Source organism: Rhipicephalus sanguineus, chromosome 5 (genome assembly GCF_013339695.2).
Source record: "Rhipicephalus sanguineus isolate Rsan-2018 chromosome 5, BIME_Rsan_1.4, whole genome shotgun sequence".
In the NCBI taxonomy this organism is placed as follows: domain Eukaryota; kingdom Metazoa; phylum Arthropoda; class Arachnida; order Ixodida; family Ixodidae; genus Rhipicephalus; species Rhipicephalus sanguineus.
This window is the reverse complement of record NC_051180.1, coordinates 205,485,555-205,503,811: the sequence shown is the minus strand read 5'-3', so window position 1 is coordinate 205,503,811 and position 18,257 is coordinate 205,485,555. Positions and strand designations below refer to the sequence as shown.

Genomic DNA, 18,257 nt, shown 5'->3' with positions numbered 1-18,257 from the left:
CGGTTGTGCCGAACGTGGTGCAGCAGGCTGCGTTACCATGTCCACCATTTCCTTCCCGGTTTCAAAATGTGGAGGGACAAGAGTGAGCGTTTCGGTATCAACCTGCGACCATGCCGATACAGTCAGAGCCGTGCGCCAGAAACCGTCGCCGCGAAAATTCCTCGAAGCCGCATCGTGTCAGAGGACGTCGACTACCACGAAACTGCCAACAACAGCTTTCCCTGCAAAGTCGCAGCGTGGCCGAGGTCGTAGACCACCACGACACAGTCAATGTCGTCCCCCAGAGTGGTCATCGGCAAAGGTTCAAGCCGAGCCCCAGCGTCTACAACAGGATAGCGAACGACCACGTAGACATAAGCCAGTTTCGGCCAGCGGAATTATACTTAACAAATTCCAGACGAACTTCCAGCGTGGCGAGTCCGGCCACTCCGAAACAGTCAGTGCCGCCCACCAGAGACACTGTCAGCAGCCCACCGCGTCGCCAGTCATGGCACACAGCGAGTGTGATGACAAGAACGACGCTGGGCACCGGGCGCGCGCGAGCATGGCGAGCATGCGAAGCAGAGGTAAAGAGGGCAGAGAATAGAACAGCTGGCCGAGGAACGGGTGCTGTCTTTTTCTCAGTTCATTACAATATATATATCTGACGGCAGTTGACAGACGGCGACGGCAAGAACCAGCCGATAGTGTCCATATAATGCTACCGCGGTAACATCTCTTCCTGGCTCTATGCCAGCCAAGGTGTCTGTTGATGGTAGCAGCACAAAGAAAATTTGTGGCGTGAATAACCAGGTGATTTCATCTGCTGCTGCGCAAAACGCTTTGATAAATCTGACTGTGAACTTTCACACCTGTGGGCCCCGGGGTCCTCCTGGTCCAGGGGTCCTTGTATCCCGGTAGTCCGGGCGGCCGCGGTCTCCCTGGGGGCCTTGTGGTCCTGGCTCCCTGGATGTCCGGCTGGGCCTTCGGCGCCAGCTTCTCCTTTGGGTCCAGGAAAACCAAGGGGTCCGGGAGAGCCCACTGGCCCTGGAGCTCCTACTCTTCCAGCTTCACCGGCAGCGCCCTGATGAAAAAGATCCCTGTAGATTTTGCGTGACACAAACGACGCGTATATGTTCCCGACCTGATGTTTTTGTGCAACAAATTTCAAATTGTATCTGATAAGCTCGGAATATTTAATAATATTGTTTGTACTCTTTGTGAATAACAACCATAATTATAAATCTGGTTCACTATCGAGGCCTAGACGAGCGCCAGTGGCATTGAATGACAGTCTGAAAGGTTAATGAAAACCCAACAGGCAATGAATCTAAAGAAAGTAGAGGGGGACGTCACTTGCAGCAATTGTGATTTAAATGTGAAGAAAACTAAGTGGACGAAAAGAGAGATTTGCCACCGGCAGGGATCAAACCTGCAACCTTCGGATAACGCTTCCGATGCTCCACCAGTAGAGCTGCAGTGGCAGACGCCATCCCGTCCAATTTTTGGGCACATCTGTGCATGTAAACCAGGGAGTGTCAGTGAGCTAATAAAATGTTCTGTAGGGCGTGTTGGTTCATTATGTAATCGATTGAGCGCAAATGGACGGGACAAAAGAAGACAAGACGACTAGACTTGTCTCTAGTCGTCTTGTCTCCTTTTGTCCCGTCCATTTGCGCTCAATCTATTACATACAGTGTCAGTGAGCGCCGCTCGTAATCATGACGGCGAGTGCAGCGGCATAGGCAGAAACTGTTTTCCTGGGGGACAACCCCTTTATGCAAAATGGGGTCCGGGCAGGTAAACGTAGTCGAGGTTCATTTTGTGCTCTGTATCGCATGGGAGAAAACATTTGGGGGGGGGGGGGGGCACGGGCCTGATGTGCCACGCCCTGGTTACACCACTGGGCGAGTGTGGAACACATTTTTCTGCCCGCTGGCGTCGCGCAGCACGTGATCTTTTTACAAGCTATCAGCTGTCCAATTTTGCCTTGAACAATACCCGAAGGGATCAAGTTCGCAAGAACGAGATCCTTGTTATGAATCAACGAAAGGTGAGTTAAGGGCGTGTTCTTCTTTGTTCTACACAAACTTGACGAGAACTACCAGACAGTGAAGCCAAGGACAGCAAAGGGGACGTTCCTCATAGTAATTATGACACAAATGTTGAGAAACTAAAATGGACAAAAAGAGAACTTGCAACCGGCAGCGGATGAACCTGCCAACTTCGGATTACCCGGCCGATGCTGCACCAGTCGAGCTCATGCCGTCCACTTTATCGCGCATACCTGGGCATGTAAAGCTGGTAGTGTTATTGAGCGCAGCTTGTAGCCATGACTGCGAGTGTAGATGACAATATTTTGCTTGGTGGCGTGGCTTAGCGCGTGATCTCCTTACAACCGTCTGTTATTCATCGGTACGTTAGCGCTGGTCCACACACGCTGTCATGGCTACAAACGGTGCTGACTAACACTTCCAGGTTTACATGCACAGATAAGCCCGATACAGTCAACTGGAGGACGACCGCCGCTGTAGTTGAAATGGTAGAGCATAGGACATTATCCGAAGGTTGCAGGTTTAGTCCATGCCCGCGGCAAAATATCTTTTAGTAGACTTAAATTTCAGCTCTTTTATAGCACAATTACTGCAAGTAACGTGCCCTATAAATTGCTTGCCTTGATTGTCTGTTGGTTTCCATCAAGGTTGTGTCCAACGAAGAAAAATAAGAACTTAAATTCCCATTGTTTCGTTCACTCTATGGGGGCGCTCGGCGGCTGTGAGCACGTAGAAGACGACGACGATCGCGTGTGCGCTCGTGTCACGCGGCAGCTGCTGGCAGCTGGCAGTTGCGGCCGAGGATTAGACCAGTAAAGATGTGTCTCTTTGAGTCTCGGCCTCATCTCTAAGTGGTTCAGGGCTGGCTGCAGCCGCAAAACCTCAGGGCCAAGGGTCGGCTGAAGCCCTCAGAAAGTACACCCAGGCAGAGCAAGAAAATACACCTTTACTAAGCGGAGTCCCGGGCTCGACTGCCGGCCGCCGTTCCGCCGTGAGCGCGCGAGCGCGTGCGCCCGAGCTACGTATCGTCTTCCTTAAGCCAGAGCGAAGGGCAATGCCCACACTACCCTTCTTGAAAGGTAGCGTACACGTTTATGAAGGAAACAAATTAATAGTAAACTGCTCAAAAGTGTGCTTCTTTTCTCCGCATACTTCTTTAGCCACAAGCGCCTCTGGACCCTTTGCCATGGAGTGCTTACTCTGTTTTCGAAAGAACGAAGGCATCAAGATAGAAGCGATGCGAAGTTAAACAAACAAATCAACAAAGAAAAGAAAGGTCATGGCGCGTTTAGACTGCATACGGCCATTGGCCCGCCTACATTATGCTCATTTATTGCACATCATGGGTACCTATAGGGAGATGTGAACGCGACATATGGCGCAAATTTGTTATTCTTAGACATGTGGGTAAATGACAGCGTAAGCACATCATTACAAAGAAACACAGCAGGCGCTACCGACGCTGTCACGATTGTCGTAATTGCAGAAAGCACAGCGGTGGCAGTTATACATTGTCACGTCGCTTCAGAGGTCCAGGTAGGGTTTATTTAACGTAGAGCAACATGGCTCTTACCAAACGCGTCGGTTGGGCTTGTTTGCAAAGCGGACGGCGCGAGCACTTATTTCTTTTGTGGCCGGTGCCTCTGTCTCTACATATAACCCACGACTACAGGCGCCATTATTCCCTGCACCGCGAAAAAGAGCATCGCCTCGATGTTGCAAGGTAGTTGTAAGAAAAAAAAAGCACAAAGCAGCTAGCTTAGACAACGCGAAAGGACCATGATGAAATGTTACGCGCACACAGTCAATGAACTGTGAGGCGGTGACAGTAGCACAAATAGAAGGAAAAAAAGTCAAAGTTTCACCGCAAGGGCGAAGGAATGAATGCGATAGCAGAAAATTGGAATGTCACGAGAAGAACGAGGAGAAGCTCGATATTTGCAGCGCCTGTCACAGTTGTTACGTCTTTGTGCTTGAGCAGCGCGCCGCATGTGTCGACAATGGAGAATCAGATGCTCTTAGACATTCATTTTTCTTTTAAACTGCGGCGCGTGGAGTGATCCCCTGCGTTTCTCGCCACACCGGGGCGTCTGATGCAAGGTGTACGCAGTGCTCTTTGCTTTTTTTCTTCTTCCACGTCAGGAGTGGGTACAGAAAAGGGCCACTTTGTCGTGCGCGCCTCAAGGGCAGTTATCATAGTGTTGCGCCTACCTGCGAGGATAACGAAGAAGAGTGAACGTGCTGGCCGCCCCTGGCTCCAGCTAGGGAAAAGAGGACGACGCTGAGGGAGACAACCTGTTGGCCGCTAAATATAATTTGACGACATTTTACTAAAAAATGTAAAACTAATATCGTCCCGTGGTAAACGCTATATTAGGTGATTACCTGGTACATATGTCAATAAAGACAGTCATAGCGACTGATGCTTCACAGAGTGAAAAAAAATGTGGAATTGGGATTTTCTCCCCTGCTCTTGATTGGTCATTTTCGCTTCGCCTTCCAGATTTTGTGCCCGTATTTGTAGCAGAATTTATAGCGATCATTCTAGCTCTCCGTAAATTAGCAGCATCAATAAAGTCTGCAGCAATTTTGACGGATTCTCGGTCAGTATGTTCCTCCCTCACTGCAAATGAGAAATCGCACGTTCTGAGGGTTTTCAAGTCATTAGTCCCACCGCATATAAATTTGATCAAGTTGGTTTGGGTTCCAGGATATAAGGGGCTATTTATGAATGAAATGGCAGATACGCTAGCAAAGACATCTCTGGGTGGCCCGGTTATTCAGGTATTACCGGCATGAACATTCATTATAGGTGAGAGATTAAGGAGGAAACTGTTTTTAGATGAATTTTATGCACCGTCAATAACGAAGACATTAGAATTGCAGCATTTGAATCATTATTGGAATAGTAAAATATGTCAAACAAGAGCAATTGAAGTCGCAATCAATAGACTACCTTGTCAAACTCCATACCTAAATTTTTATTTACACAGAGCTGGTCTGCCAGCTTCCCCTAAGTGTTCTTTTTGCGGAGTACATGAGTCAATAGAACATTATCTGATTCACTGTAACAGATACTCTACCTTGCGCAAATTGACTTTAGGTACCGTGTTCCGACTCCTTAGATTGGAGTTAAGTGCACCAAGTGTACTTTCATTCGGGGCTTTGTCTCTTGGATACAGTGACGGGAAGATTGCCGATGCCCTGCAGGAGTTTCCTTAAGGTTCACAGAGATTTAGGCTATAGAATTAATCTTTCTCCTTGTTTTTCTACTTTTCAGAATTTCTTTATTCTTTCTTATTCAAATTCTCCGCTTTATTGTTCATATGATTTTCTATTTCTATTCTTATTTTTTTTTTTCATTTTACTTCTTTCCTCTTAAATAGGAAAAAAATCTACGCTTTACTTTAACAATTAGGTTTTAAAAACTATCCAGTTCTTGGCCAATCCCCAGCGTGGGTGTGTGCCAGAGTTTAGAGGGTCTACTCTACTCTACTCTACTCCTGCGCTCACCTTCGCGACCTAACAAACGGCCTTAATATACAACCTAATAAACGACCTAATAAACAACCGTGTCCGATATGCCCGAAGAAGGAGACGCCCCCAGGGCTGCGCCTTGCGGTCCACTCCAGTACTATCGAGTTCCACCGCCCTTCGGAGGAAAATCGGGAGAAGATGTTGACGCGTGGCTCGTCCAGTACAAGCGAGTGAGAAAGTGCAACGGCGGGGATGCCGCTGCTCAGCTCACCAATGTGGTCTTCTGCCTTACCAATACTGCGCTCGTGTGGTACGAGAACCACGAGGACACGCTGACGACGTGGGACCGTTTTGTTCAAGAACTAAAGACGTGTTTCGGCGAATCAGGCGTCAAAGCGAAGCGTGCAGAGCAGACATTGTCGCAACGCGCGCAGCTACCAGGTGAGACAATCACAACGTATATTGAAGATGTGCTGAAGCTATGCAAGGTGGTCAATGCTCAAGTGTCAGAGGAAGACAAAGGCGGACATTTGCTGAAAGGCATTGCCGAGGATGTCTATAATTTTCTCAACGGAAAAGAAAACCTGAGCTCTGTGACCCAGGTCATTCGCCATTGCCGTACTTTTGAACAGCTCAAAATGCGCAGGATCGCTCCAAAGTTTGGCCGGCTGACAAACGTTACGACGGTTGCAAGCGTCGACACGTGTTCCTGCCAAGACCTGTCTTCGACGATCCGACAGATTGTCCGCGAAGAACTTTCCCGCTATGAAGAGCTGTCACGTTCAGCAGTCGACCACCATTCTGTCCATGTGCCACGGGAGGCTGTGACTGCTCCGACCCCTCCGGCCCCTTGGCAACCGATGGGTAGCGCAGCGGCTGTAGAGTACAACGGAGCTCCACAGTCAAGAATGACCTCACGCTTTCCAGCTCCCAGCTATGACCGGCGCGCTCAGCGTCCGCCTTCCACGGGACTTGACATCTATCGCTGTGATGTACGAGACGAACCGACCCACTACGCCAGAGATGATGCTCAGTTCATCGGAGAACAATCAACGTTTCGACCTCTCCCAGTCTGCTACTCCTGGAGTGTCCCAGGACACATCTCGCGGTTTTGCAACCGTCGCGTAGCCCCACGGTATGGCTCACTACCGCAATTTACACGACTTTCCGAACGACCTCACGACGTCCCGCGAGCAACACACCTTGCGCCTAGCGACGATTATTGGGCATGCAGCTTCCGGAATCGCTCCCCGACATCTAACAGGAGTTTGACGCCACCACCACGTGCTCCAGCTCCCCGTTCACCATCACCGCTGCGTCGCACCACGTCTCCTTTGCCATCGGAAAACTAGTAAGCGCGGCCGATGGAGGTGAGGTCGCCAGAGATGCACTGATGCGAGAAATACCTGCTGTGTTGATGCTCAAGAACAAATTGCCTGTTTTTGTTGACGATGTGCCTGTGGTGGCTTTGATAGACACGGGGGCAATAATTTCGGTCATGAGTGCTTGTTTTAAAGATACGTTGGGACGAAACGTTGTATATAAGTGGGATGCAGCGTCGAAGTTTTGCGGAGTGAGTGGTGAGCCGCTGCAGGCTGTTGGTGTGTGTAGTGCTGACGTGTTTCGGGGAGGCCACGTAATTATAACGGAGTTCGTGATCATTCCCCGGGCGACACATGATGTTATTATGGGTATGGACTTTTTGCGGGAGTGTGGTGCCACTCTCGACTGCCGCACAGGGACGATATTCTTATGTGGACACGTACCGTCGGCACTCCTGGAAAGCCCTGCGGATGGCGAGACGGCATTGTGTGTCTGTAGCGACACTATCATACCTCCATCATCAACCGTTCGTGTTCTTGTTGTTTGCTGCGGCAGCCATTCGACCAGCTTTGATGCCAATGTTGAACCAATGCATATCAACTATATGAAGAAGAATGTCCTGGTTCCACATTGTGTGGTGTCGATCAAAGGGAGCCGCGCTGGCTTATGGACTGTCAATTGTTCCACGGAGCCGGTCATGCTTCCCGATGGTCTGAAGTTAGCCGTCGTTAGCGGAAAACACGCGGCCTTATCGATGATGGAGCTTACAGATGTGCCGGAAGAACATCACAGTCACAGTTCGGAAACGGCTCTTCTGTCAATGGCGAATAAGTCGCTGAGTACGAGTGAACGCCGAACGTTGGTGGATGTGCTTTCGAAGCACGTCTCTGTATTCGACTTTGCGCAGATGGACAAAGTTCCCTCGATCCCTGCTTCTCGGGCACGTCATACCATCAACACGGGTTCGGCAAATCCGATTAGACAGAAGTCATACCGCGTTTCGCCAACGGAGCGTCAGATTATTAACGAGCAGGTGCAAGAAATTATGAAAAAAGGAGTCATACAAGAGTCGGCGAGTCCATGGGCAGCTCCAGCGATTCTTGTTAAAAAGAAAGGTGGATCTTGGAGATTTTGCGTCGACTATCGCCGATTGAATGCTCTAACGAAAAAGGACGTGTACCCACTTCCACGTATTGATGATGCCGTCGACTGCCTTCATTCGGTCTCTTACTTTTCCTACGTAGACCTACGATCCGGCTACTGGCAAATTCCGATGCATCCTGAGGATAAGAAAAAGAGTGCATTTGTAATCCCTGACGGCCTTTGCGAATTCAACGTGACGCCATTTGGGCTGTGCCACGCTGCGGCGTCTTTCGAGAGATTTATGGACACTATCCTTCGAGGCTTGAAGTGGAACATCTGCATGCGCTATCTCGACGACGTTGTCATCTTTGGCCGCACCTTCAGCGAAGACAATTCACGTCTCGATATTGTACTGAACTGTATCAGAAACGCTGGCCTTGTTCTAAACTCAAAGAAGTGCCACTTCGGAGACCGCGAAATCCTTGTGCTCGGACACCTCGTCGATCAGGATGGCATCCGCCCAGATCCCCAGAAGACAGCAGCCGTTGAAGCATTCAGTGCACCGCGCTCTGTTAAGGATCTTTGTAGTTTTCTTGGGCTTTGCTCCTATTTTCGTCGCTTTATACCTAAGTTCGCCGACGTCGCGTGTCCGCTGACATGTCTGCTACGAAAGATCATTCCCTTTGAGTGGACTCCGGAGTGCGGCTCCTCTTTTCGTCAACTGAAGTTCCTCCTGACGTCACGGCCTGTTCTTCAACACATCAACCCTTCAGCTCCAACAGAACGTCACACAGGTGCCAGTGGCATAGGAATTGGCGCCGTTCTAGTTCAACGCTACGGTAACTGCGAACACGTGATTGCATACGCAAGTCGCTCCCTGAGTAGGCCAGAGCAGAATTACGCTGTTACAAAACAAGAATGCCTCGCGGTAGTATTTGCGATTCAGCGGTTTCGTTCTTACCTGTATGGGCGCCCATTCACAGTCATCACTGACCACCACTCATTGTGTTGGCTTGTGAACCTTCGTGACTCTTGTGGCTGTCTCGCACGCTGGGCGCTTCGGCTCCAAGAATATAGCTTCATCATCTCGTATAAGAGTGGTCTAGGACACGCTGATGCGGACTGCCTTTCACGTATGCCACTCAGCACTACCGAGTGTGACGCCGATGATTTCGACCACCTTGTGGCTTCCGTGTCGCCCAAATTTCCAGACCTCAGCACTTTCAAGGACGAACAGCGAAAGGACACTAAATTAGCATTGCTCTTCACAGCTCCTACAGCACACAGTTTTTGTGTACGCGATGGACTTTTGTATAAGAAGACCTTATCGAGCACTGGCGCACGTTTCCTCCTGGTGGTGCCGGAAAGCCTTCGGCCAGCGATTCGCACGACGATCCTACGTCCGGACATCTAGCTTCTGCGCGGACGCTCTACCGCACTAAGGAACGTTATTAGTGGCCTGGAATGAGACAGTCTATCGAGGTGTATGTGGTCAGTTGCACGCAATGTCAGCGCCACAAACGCCCATCTGCTGCTCCGGCTGGTCTCCTACAGCCGGTGCCACCTCCAAGCACACCTCTCCAACAAGTGGGCATTGACCTCGTGGGCCCTTTTCCAAAATCAGCGCAAGGCAATCGCTGGGTAATTGTATGTGTCGATTACCTCATACGCTACTGCGAGACGGCAGCCGTGCCCTCCGCAGCTGCCATCGACGTCTCGGTGTTCCTGTTGCAACACGTTATCCTCCGACATGGCCCACCTCATGTGAACATCAGTGATCGTGGACGACAATTTACGGGGGATATCGTAGAAAAGCTACTTCGATTGTGTGAGTCCCACCTGCGGCACTCGTCGCCATAGCACCCGCAAACAAATGGGCTCACGGAGCGCACCAATCGAACAATTGTAAATATGCTCTCTATGTATGTCTCGTCCGACCACAAGAACCGGGAAGACGTGCTACCATTCATAACGTACGCGTACAACACCGCTAAGCACGAGACAACTGGTTATAGTCCTTTCTTCTTGATGTATGCACGCCCGCCACGGCAGACACTCGACACAGTTTTGCCTTTCTCTACGCACGAAAACATCTCTGTCGCCGAAACACTCTGCCTTGGGCAAGAGGCGCGTCGTATTGCTCGTCTACGCACGTTGGCATCGCAAGACAAATCCAAAGCACGCTACGACATCCGCCATCGTACTGCACTTATCGTTCCGGCGATTTAGTGTGGCTATGGACTCCAGTACGGAGACGTGGGTTACGCCAAAAGTTCTTGGCCACATATGACGGACCGTTTGTTGTCATTAAGAAACTCACGGAGGTCACGTACATAGTAGCTCGCCTCACGAAAAGTGGTAAAAGAACTGCTAAAACCCAAGCCGTTCATGTCGCTCGCTTGAAGTTGTGCACACCAAGATGAATCAATGAAATCGCCCGGCGGGCTTCGTCTGCGCGTACCTGCGAGGACAACGAAGAAGAGTGAACGTGCTGGCCGCCCCGAGCTGCAGCTAGGGAAAAGACGACGACGCTGAGGGATACAACCTGTTGGCCGCTCCTGCGCTCACCTTCGCGACCTAATAAACGGCCCTTCAGCCGTAACGTCTCAGTCGCCTTCGCGCGTAACAATATTGAAAGAAAATTAGGAGCGTTGCGTCTGCCAATGTCGATAATGAGGAATCAGATGCTCTTAGATTTCTTTTAGGGGCGAAGCTCCTTAAGGCGGCACCCGTTCGTCCCTCGTCGTGCTCGTAGTAGTGAGTAACAAGTCTTACCCTTTGACCTCCAAGGTGGTGCCGGTGGGAGATTTCTCCTGTGCGTTGTTGAACAATAAAAAATTCGCAGCGTGCGCGTTAACTAAAAGCCGAATTCTTCTGTCTCTGTAGAAGTGTAAGTGTTAGCTAAAAGCCGACTTCTTCTGTCTCTCATTCCCATTAGCAGCCATTGTTTACCTCCAAGGTAGTGCCTGGTGAGATTTCTCCTGTGCGTGATTAAACAATAAAAATTTTGTTCAAAACGCCGTTGATTGATGAAATAAACCAACGAAAGACGCCAGATGTTTTGTAAAAACAATACGAAAGAACGCCAGATGTTTCTAAAGCAAAACGAAAAAGACGCCACTGCTTAACGAAAGACGCAAGGTGTTTTCTAAAGCAATGGTTTTCTAAACAATGAAAATTCACAGCGTACATGTAAAATTAAAGTGAGCTGCACGTCGTCATAACTCATCGAAACTTTAGTATAAACGCGCCCGATCTCACGTCGGTGATGATGTACTGGGCAGAATTCGCGGAAGATTCACGGTTTACCGATGAACCTCCGCAGCTTCGCCCACTCATCATCATTCACTCCGTGGACATGCTGTGATTTTTTTCTTTTAAACTGCTGCGCGTGGAGTGACCCCCTGCGTTTCTTGCCACACGGGGGCGTCTAATGCAAGGTGTACCCGGTGTTCTTTGTTTTTTTCTTCTTCCACATCACGAGTGGGTACAGAAAAGGGCCACATTGTCGTGCGTGCCTCAAGAGCAGTTTTCAAATTGAAAGAAAATTCGGAGCGTTCCGCGATATAAAACACGCTCAAGCTCCTCCGAGATTTGCTTACCACCAGCCGTAAATGGTGTATATAAATAGGTCGCCGTTATTTCGACGGCGAATGCATGGGGCATGATTGAATTGCGTAATGCAGCAGGCTCGGGAGCGATGGTTCGAATCCCCGGTCGGTGCTTCGGGATTCTTCTGCTTTATTTTTCGTGCCTTTTATATATATATATATATATATATATATATATATATATATATATATATATATATATATATATATATATATATATATATATATATTGTGGCGAAGCAATTGGTACTGTTAAACGGTTGCGTTCTCCAGCGGCTCCTAGCGGGTCGTCCTCTTGTAAACGCCGCTCGCTCTCGGAGCCCGTGCTTTGGCCTGGACTGTCGCCATAGCGAATTGTCGCCAAGTCCCGTCCAATAAACCGCTTAACAAATTGGTGGACAGTGCTGTGCTCCCATTCGATGCCTCTGGAGCTTCGATCCCGTACCCTACCAGCTACCATGCCTCAAGACGCCGCACAGCAGACGCCTCCGCCTACGCCGACCTCATGCCCCGGTGTCCCTCGTATCCGCGACCCCCCAGTCTGCACTGGCGCAGATGGGACCGACGTGGAGGACTGGCTCGCGATCTATGAACGCGTGAGTGTCCCCAATAAATGGGACGAGGTGGGAAAATTGACCAACTTGGATTTCTACCTCGCGGGTGTGGCCGGCCTGTGGTACAACAACCACGCATCCGATTTTACGACGTGGTCCGAATTCAAGACCGCCATCATCAACGTGTTTGGCTGCCCTGCCGTTCGTAAGCTGCAGGCCGAACAGCGTTTGCGAGAACGAGCTCAGCAGGCCGGTGAAACCTTTACCAGCTACATTGAAGACATCCTCGATTTGTGTAAGAAAGCCGACGCCACCATGTCGGAATCTGACAAGATGAGGCACATTATGAAAGGCATCGACGACGATGCCTTCACGATGCTGCTCGCCAAAAACCCAGCACAGTGGCCGAGGTCATCACGCTCTGCCAGAGCTACGAGGAGCTGCTCCGGCAGCGGTCGATGACCCGTCGCTCTCCATCCCGCGACGCCGAGCTCGCTGGCTTGTCGACCATCTCCGACCACTCCGCCTTGCTCGCAGAGGTGAAGTCATTCGTGCGCGAGGAAATTGCGCGCCAGTTCTCGCTGCTGGAATTTGCTCAACCTCAGTACGTTCAACAGCCGTCAACGACTCTTCTCCCTCCCTTCCGTCGAGCGATTGAGCAGGAAATCGCGGAGGTCATGCCTGATTACCACCAGCACCATCCAGCTCCTGCACCACTCAGTTACGCCCAAGTTGTCGCCAGGACGTCCCCAGTAATACCCGCGGCAGCCCCACACAGTTACGCCGAAGCCGCCCCTAGACATCAGTCCTTCGAAGCGGCTGTGCCGGCTACCTACGCCGACGTCATGCAGAGGCCACGACTGCAGCCAACGATGCAGTCATATCAGTCGCCACCCCGTCAATCACGTTCTGCGCCATGGGCGGGCCCTGCTCCAGCAAACCGATGGCGCACACCTGACAACCGCCCCATATGCTTCGCATGCGGTTACGCCGGCCACGTGGCGCGTTACTGCAATCGCGTCCAACCGCCTCAAGTCGTGTCGCCCGCCACCAGCCAGTCAAACCGCACATTTTACGCCCCACCTACGCCTCTGTCGCCGACGTCACGCCAAGCTCCATCTACTCGGCGCTCTCCGTCTCCACGACGTCGCTCACTGTCGCCGATGCGCCCACGTCCGGTCGCTCGCGACCAGGAAAACTAGTCGTCGCAGTCCAGGAGGCAAGGGCTGCGATGCTATCGAACTGCGAAAGCCCTCAGCGAAGCCCATCGAACGTGATAGACGTGTTTGTCGACGGTGTTCCCGCATCTGCCCTTGTCGACACTGGAGCCGCCGTATCCGTTATGGACCAAAAATTGAGCCGATTACTGCGAAAAGTGAGGACGCCACTTTCTGGGATGTCCCTCCGTACAGCGAGCTCCCAGAGTATTCATCCTACAGCAATATGCACAGCTCGCGTCGTCATTCAGGACGTTTTGTACGACGTCGAGTTCATTATAATTTCTGCATGCTCTCACGACGTCATCCTGGGATGGGATTTTCTCTCCCGCCACGACGCCGTAATTCATTGCGCACAAGCCGAAATCGAGCTCTCCCCGTTCTCTTCATCGGTATCGAGCAAGATCTTCATCGGTATCGAGCAAGATCCTCGTCAAACGATACCAAAGTGCCTCCAAACTCGTCGACGGCTGTGTCAGTCGACTGCGCCGATCTCCCCGACACCATTGCGCTCATTTCGCCATCTGACCACGTTTGCACAAGGAGAGGCTTGCTGATACCTTTCGCGACCGTCCAAGTCACTCAGGGCAGCACCGCTATTTTTGTTAACAACCCATCTCCATACATTGTTACGTTGGTGCGAGGGGAATGTCTTGGCAGAGTGGAACCCCTCGAAGACGCACAAGTTATGGACGCACCCGATGACACGCACTGTCCCAGTTCCGGTACGCTCAGTGCTGTTTCCGCGTCCGATTCGTCACCTGCTGATGTGTTTAGGTCCTCCATTGCTGACGACCTCACATCGGTCCAGCGTTCCCAACTTCTGTGCCTGCTGGAAGAATTTCGTTCTTCTTTCGATGTCGGGCAAACTTCTCTCGGCCGCACTTCCGCTGTTACGCATCGCATCGACACCGGCGCCCAACCACCACTGCGGCAACGTCCATATCGCGTGTCTCCCGCAGAACGCCGGGTCATTAACGAGCAAGTGGACGATATGCTTCGACGCGACGTTATTCGACCCTCGGACAGCCCATGGGCCTCTCCCGTTGTTCTCGTTGCGAAGAAGGACGGTTCCGTGCGGTTCTGTGTGGACTACCGACGGCTCAACAAGATCACTCGCAAGGATGTTTTATCCGCTGCCGCGAATCGACGACGCGATTGACAGCCTGCAAGGAGCCGAATTCTTTTCGTCTCTTGATTTGCGCTCGGGGTACTGGCAAGTGCCCATGGCGGATGACGCTCGACCGAAGACAGCCTTTGTCACGCCCGACCGCTTGTACGAGTTCAACGTCATGCCGTTTGGTCTGTGTAATGCGCCCGCGACCTTCGAGCGCATGATGGACACCGTTCTGCGCAACTTGAAATGGCACACGTGCTTGTGTTACCTCGACGACGTCGTGGTTTTTGCTCCGGACTTCTCCACGCATCTCCAACGTCTGCGGCATGTTTTGACGCGTTTGCGCAACGCCGGCCTCCAATTGAATCTGAAGAAGTGCCGCTTTGCAGCACGGCAGCTGGCAATCCTCGGCTACGTCGTCTCGAAGGACGGAATCCTTCCTGATCCGGCCAAGCTTCGGGCCGTAGCCGAATTTCCCAAGCCTACGACCGTAAAAGAACTGCGCAGTTTCGTAGGACTGTGTTCGTACTTTCGACGCTTCATACGAAACTTTGCCACCATCATATCGCCGCTGACGAAGCTTCTTGGAAGTAACGGACCCCTAAATTCGTGGTCGTCCGAGTGTGACGACGCGTTCGCAAAGCTCCGTCGTTTTTTGACGTCTCCTCCCATCCTATGCCACTACGATCCTACGGCCCCAACGGAGGTACACACGGAGGCCAGCGGTGTAGGCCTCGGCGCTGTCCTTGCGCAGCGCAAACCAGGGTTCCCCGAATATGTCGTGGCATACGCAAGCCGTACGCTTACCAGAGCCGAGACCAATTACTCAGTCACGGAAAAAGAGTGCCTGGCGATCATATGGGCCCTTACAAAGTTTCGACCTTATTTCTATGGTCGCCCATTTGATGTCGTCACCGACCACCATGCACTATGCTGGCTGTCGTCATTGAAGGATCCCTCAGGCCGTCTCGCCCGCTGGGCACTTCGCCTGCAGGACTACGACATCCGCGTGCTGTACCGCAACGGACGCCAGCATGCTGACGCCGACGCCCTCTCGCGTTCTCCCTTGCCTGACGACAATGCCCTCTGCTCAGTATCTCACATGGCTGTTGCTTCAATCAACGTTAACACCATCGCTACCGAACAGCGCAAGGATAAATGGATCACCTCGCTGATCGACTTGCTCACTGATCCATCGGCAACACCATCCACTCGCGCGTTGCGTCGTCAAGCCCACCATTTCGCCGTTCGTGACGACCTCCTGCACCGACGCAATTACAACGCCGACGGCCGCCAGTGGCTACTAGTAATACCCCGCAGTCTGCGTTCTGAAATATGCGAAGCCTTCCACTCTGACCCGCAATGCGCGCACTCTGGGGTATCCAAAACTTACCACCGCATACGACAACGATACTTCTGGCGTGGGATGTACCGCTACGTGCAGAATTTCGTTCGCTCCTGCCTCGATTGCCAACGCCGAAAACCTGCAACGCACGTGTCGCCAGCAGGTCTACAACCATTACCTTGCCCTAACCGTCCGTTTGGGCGCGTGGGCATCGATTTGTATGGACCCCTTCCTCTGACTTCGGCTGGTAACCGCTGGGCCATCGTCGCTGTTGACCATCTAACGCGATACGCCGAAACCGCCGCCCTCCCAGCGGCTACAGCGCGCGATGTTGCCTCCTTCCTACTACACAGATTCATACTGCGTCACGGTCCACCCCAAGAGCTTCTCAGCGATCGAGGCCGTGTCTTCTTATCGGAAGTCGTGGAAGCCATTCTGAAAGAGTGCCATGCTGTTCACCGCAAAACTACTGCTTACCACCCGCAGACGAATGGCCTAACCGAACGCTTTAACCGCACGCTCGGCGACATGCTGTCAATGTACGTCGCCGCTGATCACACCAATTGGGATGCCATTCTGCCCTTCGTCACCTACGCCTATAATACCGCCCCTCAGAGCACTACTGGTTTTTCGCCCTTTTTCTTACTGTACGGAAGCCACCCGTCGCACACCATCGACACGATACTTCCATACAAGCCGGATCCATCTGAGTGTGCGCCTATTTCTGACACAGCCAGGCTTGCTGAAGAGTGTCGCGAGCTTGCCAAGACATTTACGACGCAGGAACAAGAGCTGCAGAAGAGCATTCGCGACGGCACCAGCACTTCTGAGCCCAAGTTTCTCCCTGGAGCGCTCGTATGGCTCTCGGTCCCTACCACTGCAAGTGGCCTCTCTTCAAAACTGCTGCTGAAATACGAAGGCCCATACCGGGTCGTCGAGCGCACATCCCCGGTCAACTACTTGATCGAACCCATCGAACCAGCTTCGGACATGCGCCGTCGAGGACGCGACATAGTCAACGTGGAGCGCCTCAAGGCCTACTATGACCCACTCATAGTGACGAGCTGTTAGGTCGCCGGACGGCTCCCTTTTCGTACCCGGGGTAATTGTGGCGAAGCAATTGGTACTGTTAAACGGTTGCGTTCTCCAGCGGCTCCTAGTGGGTCGTCCTCTCATAAACGCCGCTCGCTCTCGGAGCCCGTGCTTTGGCCTGGACTGTCGCCATAGCGAATTGTCGCCGAGTCCCGTCCAATAAACCGCTTAACAATATAGATATATATATATATACATGCATGCATACATATCCACACCCGGGGCACGACAGCGACGGCAAAAATCAGCCGAGAGTGTCCATATAATTGCTATCACAATGAAAATGAACGTTAGGAGAAATAATGAACGCGCAAAAAAAAGGCTTCCTGCGCACGACATTAACTATGTCGGAGCTCGATTGTCTTCGCTGTGTTCGCGTTGACGACGCAGCGTCCGGAACCACTTCGTAGTTTACATCACTCACGCGGCGTAACACTTTATACGGACCGAAGTATCTGCTGAGCAACTTTTCCGAGAGGCCACGACGGCGAACAGGAGTCCACACCCAAGCTTTGCCTCATGGACTGAAGAACACGTCTCGGTGGCGGACGTTGAAGCTTGTGCATCTGCCTGTTGCTACAGACCGATGTGCAGACGCGCGAGCTGGCGAGCTTCCTCGGCACGCTGTGCCAATTCTTCGGCGTCAGTTGTTAACTGATCAGCGTCTTGACAAGGAAGCATTGCGTCCAACATTGTCTGAACTTCGCGGCCGTAGAGAAGGCGAAATGGTGTGAATCGCGTTGTCTCCTGAACGGCGGTTTTATAAGCGAACATCACATAAGGTAAAATGCAATCCCATGTTTTGTGTTGGACGTCGATGTACATGGAGTCTGTGACTGTCTTATTTAGTCGCTCGGTAAGTCAGTTGCTCTGCGGATGGTAGGAAGTCGTCTTTCGATGTTTAGTGATGCTTAGTCGAAAAACTTCACCCATGAGCAGGGCAGTGAAAGCTGTTATGACTGCAGAGGGAGCACCTTGACCCAGTACGATGTGGCACATGAAGAACTACGCTATTTCGGAAGCCGTGGCGCGTGGGATTGTCTGTCTCGGCACGCGTTGTCAGATAGTCAGTTGTGCCAATCACCCATTTGTTGCCGTCGGTAGGCAGGAAAGAGCCGATAAGGTCCATGCCAACTTGGTCAAAGGCTTATCATCATCATCATCATCATCATCATCATCATCAGCCTGTCTACGCCCACTGCAGGGCAAAGGCCTCTCCCATGTTCCACCAATCAACCCGGTCCTGTGCTTTCTGCTACCACGTTATACCTATAAACTTCTTAATCTCATCTGCCCACCTAATTGTCTGTCTCCGCCTCACGCGTTTGCCATCTCTTGGAATCCAGTCAGCTCCCCTAATGACCACCGGTTATCCTGCCGACGTGCTACGTGCCCGGCCCATATC

At 51.7% G+C, this 18,257-nt stretch overlaps 1 protein-coding gene across 1 annotated transcript in view; it reads right to left on the bottom strand.

Moving 5' to 3' along the window:
- The window catches only part of LOC119394579 (collagen alpha-1(II) chain), a gene marked incomplete in the record, with an annotated part of 1,710,759 nt that overhangs the window by 310,534 nt on the left and 1,381,968 nt on the right, over positions 1-18,257 (bottom strand). Inside the window, 1 exon segment of the mRNA XM_049415838.1 lies at positions 852-1,063. Within this exon segment, the coding sequence (XP_049271795.1) occupies positions 852-1,063 (212 nt within the window).